The 12,078-nt window shown below is 36.5% G+C and overlaps 1 protein-coding gene across 1 annotated transcript in view; it reads right to left on the bottom strand.

Moving 5' to 3' along the window:
• The window catches only part of LOC133517692 (long-chain fatty acid transport protein 4-like), a 28,840-nt gene continuing 16,762 nt past the window's right edge, over positions 1–12,078 (bottom strand). The window contains exons 3-14 of the mRNA XM_061851059.1: positions 8,379–8,629; positions 7,765–7,915; positions 6,653–6,890; positions 4,539–4,785; positions 3,832–4,033; positions 3,342–3,452; positions 3,002–3,083; positions 2,668–2,798; positions 2,298–2,448; positions 1,571–1,728; positions 1,138–1,291; positions 1–669 (exon numbers count right to left, since the gene is read on the bottom strand). Coding sequence (XP_061707043.1) covers positions 512–669; positions 1,138–1,291; positions 1,571–1,728; positions 2,298–2,448; positions 2,668–2,798; positions 3,002–3,083; positions 3,342–3,452; positions 3,832–4,033; positions 4,539–4,785; positions 6,653–6,890; positions 7,765–7,915; positions 8,379–8,629 — 2,034 coding nt within the window. The 3' untranslated portion in view covers positions 1–511. The remainder of the gene's footprint in view (positions 670–1,137; positions 1,292–1,570; positions 1,729–2,297; positions 2,449–2,667; positions 2,799–3,001; positions 3,084–3,341; positions 3,453–3,831; positions 4,034–4,538; positions 4,786–6,652; positions 6,891–7,764; positions 7,916–8,378; positions 8,630–12,078) is intronic.

Here is a 12,078-nt window from a genome sequence, read left to right as displayed (position 1 = left end):
TTATCATGGTTTGAAAACTTTTAATTAATTTCACTCACATTTTACGATATCACATTGTCTGTTTATTGAGGAGCCCACACACAAGTATAAAATGTCATTACGCATATGCAAATGCCTTTATAGGTACCTAACTATTTAATTTACAGTAGACATTAGGATGCTTAAGTACATAGGACATGTACAAAACCATTTTCTTGTTTCCGAAAAGACGTTTCTACCTATTATCAGTAGGTAGTTTTCAACTATTAGGTATTATCATTGGAATACTCTGTCTTATGATACTTTAATTTGCTACCTATGTCATTGTCATGTTCTTACTTATACCTATTTATAAATAGGATTCTACATTTTACTATCTACATAGTCCTTTTAGCCCCGTTATTACAAACCAGAATCAACCGTTTGAGTATTCTCAGCTTAAGTCAGCGTCTGGCATTCATATCTATATTATATATTAATTCATATATTAATATTAATAATACTACCCATATTATGATAATCTTAAATTTAATCACAGTCTTATTTGTCCCGTTCCAATCTTCTCGTATTCTTGTGGGCCTAATGGAAGGTACTTGCCTAGTTTTAAATCTAAATAGTATAATTTGTCTTTTATTAGTGACGGGTTGAATCCTTCTTTTTGCAAATCCACCTTCTTCATCTTGAACGTGCCTGGAAACAAAAATATTACTCCATTATATTATAGGTTACGTTTCAAACTAGTTTTCATGGGCGCCAAAACTAACACTTGTGTCGTTGTGGCGTCACTACAAAATTAAATAAGGCGCGGTAAGTTAGTAAACACACAACACTAGCTCTAAAATATACTCTGGCACACCCAATTTGTCAGTAGAAAAAGACGGCAAATTAAAAAAAAATGTAGGCGCGGAAGTCTGTCCTCCCATAGAAAAGTTGAATTTTTCCTTTTTCTACTGACAAAGTGGGCGTGTTTGAGTGTAACATAAAAATTTTATTTTGTCGAAATGCTAGGAATCTAATTGTTCTATAATTAAGGACCTATAATTGGAGTGCAGGTTTAATTTTTTTCGCTAATGAGTATCCGTATCACACATGCCTGTTCTTACCGCATTAAACACATAAAATAAGCTTGTTTGTATTAGGATTATTAATTTAGCTTACCTGTCATATCGACGCTGGTCATGACCCGCATGAAGACAGGGCGCGCGTATGCCGGCAGGTCCTTCGCGATCCGCTTAGCCAGCTGATCTAGGTCTAGAGTTCCCTCCGTGTCCACGATGCCACACATGCCCGCTCGGCCTTCGATGTTCGGGACCTGGAATATTAATGGACAGCTGATAAGTTGATTAAAAAAAAAACTCCGTGTTAAAAATTATCGTACTCACCAACAATGTAATATAGCAACACAAAGATTAAACTTAAGAACATCTACAAAACGTTTAAAAAGAAGAAGAATAGTCCTAATAAGGTAATCAACGTGTTTACTCCTATTTAAGTAGTCACTGAACATTTTATAAAAATATAAATAAAAAACCGATAGAGTTTACAGCAGCCGTCGAGGTAACATATATTTAATAACAATGGCCAAACTTACCTCGACTCCATAAACAACAGCGTCTCTCTGATCAGCGACGCGCGACACTGCGGACTCCACCTCGGTGGTGCTGACGTTCTCGCCGCGCCAGCGGAATGTGTCCCCGGTTCGATCTCGGAAATACAAGTAGCCCAACTCGTCTGCCACTAGGATGTCGCCTGTAATGACATATTAGGTAAATGGAGAAGCACATAAAGTCAGGCCTAACTTCAGTAAGAATATACGTTAGCGGCATCTGTATCCTAAGTTAATCAATATCTACTGAGGCTAAGTCCCAATTAACTGACCACATTATCTTAATTGTTGTATATTAGTAGCGCCTAACCGTCTCAGAGACCTTCGGATAGCTTGAGAACTTCTAACTGTCATTTTCTCACTTGATAATTAGCCAAATCCCATAAGTTTTCAATTTTCTTGTGTTGATAATATGATAGTTCCATAGGCTCCATAAAAACCAGAGGGCCTACCGTGGAACAAGAAAACAGAAATTCGTTGTCTGCCTCTATCCACTCTTGCATATTCGAACGATAAAGAGGCAGATAACAAAACTCTGGTTTTCGTATTTCCCGGTAGGCCCTCAGGGCCTAGCCCTGGGCAGTAAAGTGCCTTGCCGACTGGGAGATTAAACTTAAGGCTTATTTCTCTACCCTGAAATACTGTCTTTTCCCTTCAAAAACAAATTAACCTAACGGACCATGCTTGCCAGCTAATCCATAATAATTCTCACCTGATATGAAAGCGGAGTCTCCATGAGTGAACACGTCTCTGACTATCTTCTTGTCCGAAGCTGCTTTATCTGCGTAACCGAGGAATGCTCTCGAGGGGTTGTTGGGCTGGATCTTACCGATGAACACGCCAGGCTCGTTCGGTTTGGCCAGCTATATTATACAAAACAAACTATAATTATTACTAGAATTTTTAATGGATAAAGAAGCTGTAATATGACAAAATGGCCATCATACCTAACTTTACTCTCCGCTATAGGTATTATCGTTTATCGATTTTCGAGGCCCAACCGCCTCAATCATCTCATCAAGTTATGATATTCAAAATACGATCCATTGGTAATGACCATTTTGCCAAGCCTGTTTTCTCACCTGACATAAACCTCGCGAGTTCCTGATTGGTTCCCCAGTTTCTTGGTCAACTTTCAGAATAGCAATTGGATATACTGCAGGTATGATCCTGGATACAAATCCAATTGCTCCTGTCTTGTTGTTTATATTCACTGAAAGTAAGAAATCGTGGTCAAACGTCTGTCTATCTTTACATAAAAAAGAAATAATTCGGTTTGCACTGAGCTTTCAATGATAGAATCCATTTTGGGATAAAATTCATGGTGAGGTAAACTGTAGTAAAATAGATACCTATTTGTTATATTCATATGCCTACCTATCGAAGGAAGACGAACTGGGTACCATTGGTACTTACCTATATTAGCATTTCCTTCAGTGGCACCATAGAACTCGACTACTCTCTTTATGTTAAACCGAGTTACAAATTCCGTCCATATCTGCGAAAGGCAAGAAACTATTTATTACAACCACTCAAGCCCTCAGACGTTTTTCTATTTACAATGTGTAGAATTTCACTTTAGCAACAAATCTCAAGCCCAAGCAACAAATCTCACTTTAGCGATCGTTTTGAAGATAGCAGAAAATATGTCAGTATCTAGTTATCTACTAAGAATGTATCAATTAATAGAATGTCCTTATTGTCAATCGATTGGTAGTTTTTGGTGGAAAATAGTGGGAATAGCACATTTACTTACAGCGGGCCTCATTCCATTGCCATATACCCGACGGACTTTATGCTGCTTGTCAGTGGGCGCTGGTGGAGTGGAGAGGATGTACCGACACATTTCACCGATGTAATGGGCTGCCTGGAATTGTTAAACGAATTGTTCTTTGTAAAGATCATAGTGCTTGTAAATGGACCCCATGGCCCATCATGGCTCTCCAAAAATAGTTAGCACGAGTGACTAGAAATATACGAGAGTTAAACCGCAACATGAATTTAACAGTACCTAGGTAAACAAACATAGGTAGTCAGTTGCGGGACTAAAGTAGAAGAAATGTCAGAGACTGAAATAATGGCATATGGAGCCAAAATACGTGTTAGTGACTTGGATGTCGAAATTGTGGGCCGACAAATGTACATTGCATACATGGTTGGGAAAAACCATCGGCGGTATAGACCAGAGCAGAAAATACTACCGCTCTAAGTAGTGACGCATGTGGGCGATTAAAACTTATACTAACGGTGGCATTATATTTGATACAATCCGGGAAGTAAGCAGAAGCCGAGAACTTAGTTCTCAAAACTATGGTGCATCCGAAGATCAAGGCTTGGCCCATGGTTATGCAGCCTCCAGCAGAGTGGTACAGCGGCATTGGGCAGTAGATGATGTCCTTACTGCTCAGTCCACCGAGATAATGAATGCCGGATGCCATGAACGTCATTCTGAAAAGTAAAAAAAAACTATATAACTACTGTGTTAAAAACAAATGCATGGATATTCCATAATATTCTAAAATTATGGCTACAGTGGAGACGTATAAATATAAGTACTTGTATTTTTAACATGTCAATCAAACTAACTAAGACGTCTGAGTGTTCGTCACTGTCTCGGTACATGTCATATTTAAGCTACTCGGAAACAATAACACTGTAGGTATTGTGAAATCTTATTTTATCCCCGTCTAACTACTGGATAATAAGTAAATAGTCTTTAAGCACCTATCTACTGACAGTAGGTATTGATCTATATTTAAATACCTACATATACCCTACAAGTATTGACAGGGATGATTTTTAAGATACGAGAATAATTATTCGTACGTATAGTTATTAAATAATATTAATAAGGCAACAAAGGTGTCAATCCTATAAACCTTAATGTATTCCTAAAAATGCTGTTTAAATACATACTTATTTGTGCTAATAAATGGATGTTCAGATCGATTACCTTGACGAAGAAATAACAGCAGCTTTCGGCAGGCCGGTAGTTCCCGATGTATAGATATACAACATCTTGCCGTTGAATCCATCTCCGTCGGAGAACGTCCATGGTGCCGGAGGGGTTGACTCCAGCATCGCTGTGAAGTCGTCAGACTCCACCACCCTCACGCCGTCGCCAGACGTGTTCAGCGGACGACGGGTGTACTTCAACAGTTTTATGGACGGATCGAGCTCATTAGCAATTTCGTTGATGGCTGGTAACAGAATTTTACGTGAGATTTTGGTTTTAATTGTGTGTAAAACGAATAGGATAGATGCAGTCGGGAGTTTTCAGAAAATAGTGTACCCAATTATATACGTGAGTTGTTAAGAAAATGACTGTCAGTTGTGTGACGATTACTAAGCATTAAATAAATAAAAAAACTTAGTTCTGGTTTTCAGTTCATAAACTACATAAGCAGTAATACAATGTAAAAAGTCAAAAAGCGGATTACCATAAATATTTCATGCTTGATTGTCGTCAAAAAACTGATAGACCGTGTACCTCTGTGCGCACTGATAGAACCTCATTGATGCCTCCATAGACTGATACTTGTCAGATGATAGTCTAGATGCTATCATGAATAAAAAAATTGTCAGCCGGTTGTATCGCGGTGGAAAGACCATCAGTTGACGACATGAATATTTTCAGTCATATCGCTTCCCGCAATATCAATATATTGTGCCAGAAGATAGTTTAGATGCTATTAAATAAAAAAAGCGGCCAAGTGCGAGTCGGACTCGCCCATGAAGGGTTCCGTACCATTTATGGCGTATTAAAAAAAAACTACTTACTAGATCTCGTTCAAACCAATTTTCGGTGGAAGTTTGCATGGTAATGTATATCATATATTTTTTTTAGATTTTTCATTCTGTTATTTTAGAAGTTACAGGGGGGGGGGGACACATTTTTTCACTTTGGATGTGTCTCTCGCGCAAACTATTCAGTTTAGAAAAAAATGATATTAGAAACCTAAATATCATTTTTGAAGACCTATATACCCCACACGTATGGGTTTGATGAAAAAAGTTTTTTTGAGTTTTAGTTCTAAGTATGGGGAACCCCCAAAATTTATTGTTTTTTTTTTCTATTTTTGTGTAAACATCCTAATGCGGTTCATAGAATACATCTACTTACCAAGTTTGAACAGTATAGCTCTTATAGTTTCGGAAAAAAGTGGCGGTGACATAATCGGACAGACAGACGGACATGACGAATCTATAAGGGTTCCGTTTTTTATCATTTGGCTACGGAACCCTAAAAAACCGTCAGCCGGTTTTATCGCGGTGAAAAGACAGTCAGCCGGTCACATGAACACGTAAAAAATACGCGCCTTACCAATTTAGTCCACATTACGCATACTTTAATACGATTTCCGTTTATTGAAACTAGTGGTTTTTTTCACCGCCATACAACCAGCTGACGATTTTTAAATTCACAATAACATCTAACTAAACTATCATCTGAGAAAGTATCAAACGGGAGGGGAGGCGACGACAAAAAAATTTATTCGTGTTTTGGTGGCTGTTTTCCTCAACCCACCAACGGAGCGGCAGGCAGCTGACGTCCACGAGGGTTCATCATACATAGCCGTTAACCATTATACGAGTTATCGCCCGGGAGGCCATTAGTAATGGAAATCTGTTCCTGGTTCGCGATTTCTGACAGCGATTACCTTTCTTAACTAAGTAATTAACTCACTCTAATTGAGTACACATTTTTCTGAAAATTTCTGGTTATGAAATACACTTAAATAATAGTGACAAAATGAAATATAAATGTACGTATGTTTATACCTAGATTAAATAAAGACATTGATTGATTACAAAAGATGCAATTGTTATTCTGCTAACCTACTGAACCTGACTCAGGCTTGCTTACGTTAAATGATCATGAATATCATGATGTTTGATTAGGAGTAAAGGGCACCCAGCCAGCAGCTCTCTAGCTAATTACCACGTCTTTAACATAATGAGTCCTGGCCGTTCACGCACAAGCTAAAGTCTGTGATCGAAAAACCTATTCTATATAAAATTAAAATATATATACCTATATTTTTTTAAATAAATATATGTACTGACCTGACTCAAATTCGCTTCCGTAAACGACGACATTGCAGTCAGCGATTTTGATAGAGTGTATCAACGCTGCGCCTGTCTGATTCGTGTTGATAAGAGGGGACACGGCACCCAGCCGTGCAACTCCCAACCATGTGCTCGGCATGTCAGGACAGTTGTTCATCATAACAGCCACCACGTCCCGCGACTTCACGCCCTGCGCCTTAAGGACCGCTGATACGCGTAAGCTGAATTCCTCGACCTAGAAAAAAAGCTTGTTATAAGACTAAGTAAAATGACAGTTACGAGTATGCTCTATGATAATTAACACTAACAGGACCCGTACTTTTCATGCCGTTGACGAAAAATGACGTATTTTTACATACAGGGAGTACTACAAATTTAGATAGCTTACCTAATACTGACGGGTTGAAAAATACTTAAATACTTATTTCGTAAAATACACTATTAAAAATCAAAAATACGTATTATTTAATAATGTTTCTGTACCGATTGTCTAGTATCTATATCAGTTAACTAAAAAGATTGACAAATTATTAGATTAATTATTACGAAAATACTAATGGGAATCAACTCTATGTAACGTGACGTCATTTTTCCGTCAACAGCATGAATGTACGGGCCCTGATAATTAAGAAACAGGTTCTCATCACGCGGTTGACATTGAACTTTCGTAGCTGTTTTTCTGCCGTAGCTATTCATCGACATTGGATTAAAAAAATCATTTTCAGAAATATTATTGGGTTATATTATAAAATTGCGTGATGCGTGATATACTTCTGAAGTCTAAGTGTTATAGTCTTGTTCTTTTATATTCGATGAAGTGTAAGTACTCGTACTTACAGAGATAGTATTGTATTGTATGGTCTGGGCCTGCATAGGAACGGATGGGAAACCATATTCATGTTAAAATTACCCTCATTTATTCGCCCAGCATTGGGGCTTCGGCTGATTTATGTACAAGAATGTTCTGTAAACCAACGTTTTATGTGCAATTCTGCACATATTTGAAAGGCACAATTTGCACGTTTAAGTAATTAACACCTCTGGTCATGTCAAGGCTGGACCTTATTGTTACTTAGTTGTCACTTAGTCGTTAATTTTACAACCTGTACCTGTTGGAAGGTCCACGTTTCATCTTCGAAGAGGAAGCAGGCTTTGTTTGGATGTTTTTTGACGAGCTGGTGGAATATGTCTGGCATCACCCAATTCCTCTTGGTGAACTTTTTATACAGCCGCAAGATTTTAATGTAGCAAAACAAGGCCCTGAAATATAAAGAGAATTATTGAAGTATTTTTGACGACAGTTTTCACAGCAAATAGTGCTGATGCTGTGCTTGTAGGTAAGTAGATGAACCTAAAGACGACATTATGTGGCTTTCCAATAAAGAAGGGTCCTTATGCTTCTTGCATGTGCAATAAGGACCTTTCTATCAGATTTTTTTTTATATCAGATATGAAGAACCTTATTGCACTTGAAGTTTCTGTGTCACATATTTTTTTAATATTAGTAGGTACTTTGCAAATATAGTATAACAGAGCATTTCTTTTGTTTTATGTACGATGAGAGCACTACAGATTGTACTTAGTCGGCCCATAAGTTCCGTCACCTCTGTCAGACTGTCACAAAGCATAAAAGCACTAAAATGCAGATATTTGATTATTTTTCCGTCTCTTTATGAAGCTACTAATTCATGATTAAGTACCAGCTAAATTACAAAACACGTACGAGAAATCTCTTTTCGCAGTCCTCAGGGCGATGTAGATCCATCTCCAATGGAAGAGTATTACGTAAACAACGACAAGTATGGCAAGGACTAAGAGGCTCGTCTGCCAATCCTGGAAGAACCACGTGACCGTGCAGGCGGCTACGACGACGCCTAACGCGAGCACTGTGGCTATTATCCGGCCCCATGGCGTGGGTTCGTCGGATATCAGATGATTTCTTCCGGTCTCTAAATCGTTGCCATTTAGTTTCACCTGAAATTAATACATAATATTACATTTAAGAAAGGTGAATAATAATAATCAAGACGCGAAAAAAAAAAAACTATAACTGTAGGTATCCTGTTTTTCTATTAATAAAAAAATTCTAAATTTTTTCTTGAAATATATATTAAGATCTAGCTGAAAAAAATATTAGCACAATCGGGATCGGACCAACCTCGAAATCTCTGGAACAGTCCTGAAATCTGGTATGTATATAAAAATTAAAGCCCCCTTTTTCATGCCCACACCATTGGACATTTGGGGCCCTCGAGAAACGCAGCCATCATGGAAAATGCATATTTGCGTTTTACTCTAAATATACAGGCAGTGTAAGGCAACATTAAAGCTTATTAAATTCTACATAAAATAGTGTAGATACCGAACCTTCGGAGCGAGCAAACTGTAGGTATCTCTCTCTCTTGTGCATACTTTTTACGTATCTGCCTATTAGGGGTCAAGCCCACTAGGCTCATCAGTAGGTAGAATAGATATCTACGAAATGACATAAATTCTAGAATTTCTAGATTATTTAGTATTTAAGTATCGGGAGATCCGGTTTAAATGCTAATTTCTCGAAACTTCGTCACTCAAGTATATTATGATGATATAACCAGATTAGGCACGTATTTAACGAGGCGGCTAAGTAACCAAATTTAAGACATTTTTTAAAGTAGCTTAAAAAATAGTAAATTATTAAAATTATTAGGTTGGCATCAAAATCGGAGCCTTCTGAATTAATTCAACCATTTCAACGTTATCGCGGGAGCAAAAACAAGCCTGTCAAAGAACACATGTAACAAAATGCCTGTTTTGTATAGGTACTTAAACTGAATATTCTGCTTACACATTCAAAACCTCTAAGATGTGCTTCGTATTTGGCATGAAGTTTTCGTTGGAAAAGGTCATCAAACTCGTATTTCACTATGCAAATGCTTACCTATGAGTCAACGTGTCAACTTGAATAATAAGTCACTAATGTATTTAAATTTTATATCAGTATTTACTTCTTAAAGAATTTTATTTTGATTTTCGTAATAGATGACCAAATTTATTTCTAAATTTTCTACTGTTTCATATTGAACTCATAGGTACGTATAAACGTTCCTCGATAGGATTGTCACTTCTGTTATTGTTCATTTGTCATAATCTTTCAGTACTGTCAAATCGTTGTTGCTCCCGCGATAACGATGTATGCTTATTATATCTGAATATTCTGAATATGACTTATATTATATAATTAGTTACAACTAATAGCTAATGCTTTACTACTAGTAAAGCATGTAAAGGCACGTACTAAATAATATTGTCAACAAAAATAATACATGGGAGACTAAGTATTATAAAAGGATGCTCTTTTAAAACAACGACCAGCTGTTAATTTTTTAAATTAATTTCTTTTGAAATATTTGAACAGCAAATAAAAACATATAAAAATTAACACACAAAACAACATATAACAATATAAAAATAAACATATAAAAATTGGATCACGTTTACAACATTAGATTCTTCTTTACATCTCAGTGTTTTTCCGGTTGCATCCTAAAGGTGCCCGGGGTCCGCTTGGGTTCCCTTTTTCGAAAAATAGGCTCACTCACTAGTTTTTACGAAAACAGGAATTTTATTACTAATGTCGACTCCATAGCTCGCTAACGTCTTACCGTGCGATAAAAACTCCGATGCCTAATATAATATAATCAAATTTAATGCGATGACCACTATTTGATCTCTTATCTCTTAATCTATACTCTTATCTACATAACTGAAGCTAAAATATTAATAGACAGTTAAATTGCATTATTATATGATACCCCAAAAATAATAAACCTACAGATTATAGATGTGCACATTGTTGACCTGAAGTGGGGAGTCAAATATTCTTATTTTATTTCTAATTTTGAAAAGTTTTTAACAAGTATACGGCCCGCCTGATGGTAAGCAGTCACCGTAGCCTATGGATGCCTGCAACACCAGAGGTATTACATTACACTTGTACTTCTAGGATAATTTCTAGGTTTGTCGAAATCCTAAAATAAAGACTGTGTCACTGTGAGGGAATCTAATCAATGAAATACAAATCACTCAATGTAACAAATTGCCTATTTTTCGGATTAGTATTCAGAGCTCGAAATAGTAAATTTACAACAGCACCACTCAAACATCCTTTCAATACAAAATACGCTATTAAATAGGGATCATTTATTAAGAGCTTTTATATGTACTTTATCGGCCACGGCAACGACACGTTTACCAGCGCCTGCTTAGACTATATATGATGTACGAGATTGTTTGTAGTATGCTGTCGTATTTGTTGTATACTACCGTGAACGGTAACGTAAAAATAGTCGTCGACGATAGTAAAAATAAAAATAATATAAATACTTATTAGGGGACATCTTACACAGATTAAGCTAAAACTAAACAAAGCTTGTACTATGGGTCCTAGGCGATGATAATAATACACACACATATATATAAATATATAGTTACATACATATAAACTCCCAAGACTCAGGTACAAATATCCGTGCTCAACACACAAATAAATGCCTTTACTGGGATTTGAACCCGGGACTATCGGCTTCATAGGCACGGTCACTAAGTGCCTACTAGGCCAGACAGGTCTTATAAAAGCGATTCCATATGATCTCATTATTTTAGTCCTCTGTTGTATCGTCACGATAAAATCGTGTCATTACCTACTGTGGACGGCTCGATAAGTAAAAATCGCGTAGCTCTGAGGCTATAATATGTGTTGTTGAATTATGCATGTTTTTTTTACAACTTTCTGACGCACAAAGGTTTTCTAACGTCAGAGATTCCAAAATTATGTAGCTAAACCGCTATGGGTACATAAATTAAAGGTATACAAGACGTGAAAAAGAAACCATATTTATCTTATTTGAATTTTTATTTCCATTCCAACAACGTCTAAAAATTAAATTATATCGCATCTAACTTAGATGCCTTAGACCATCACCTAATTTGCAATCTAAAAGTTGATACATAAATTGTGGGTTTATTGTTACATCTTACATCTATCTCTTGTCTAATGAACGTAAATATATTTTAACCTATTGATTAGCTTTAGACTTTCTTAATGCTGCAAAAAAACGTTAAGTACACTATTGGTTATGTTTTGATTTCGAGGACCCTTTTAAATTATTGTTCTGGTGTTTTTAGGTCAAAAGTGTTATCTATCCAAGTACATAAATATTACCCACATATTTTAAAGATTATATCGCAATCGAACTGAGTGGTATTATCGTTCACCAGATACCATTATTTGTGATTATCCTAACCTAAACTGTGATTATTTCACCGTGTAATATTTTATTGTTGAACAATTTTATAGGTACATACATATTTGTGTATTTTGTGGTAAGTATTTTATGAATATATTTGGAGTTACTTTACCATAAACCTTTCTTTTTAATAAA

Source organism: Cydia pomonella, chromosome 5 (assembly GCF_033807575.1).
Source record: "Cydia pomonella isolate Wapato2018A chromosome 5, ilCydPomo1, whole genome shotgun sequence".
NCBI lineage: Eukaryota > Metazoa > Arthropoda > Insecta > Lepidoptera > Tortricidae > Cydia > Cydia pomonella.
This window is presented reverse-complemented; position numbering and strand designations above follow the sequence as displayed.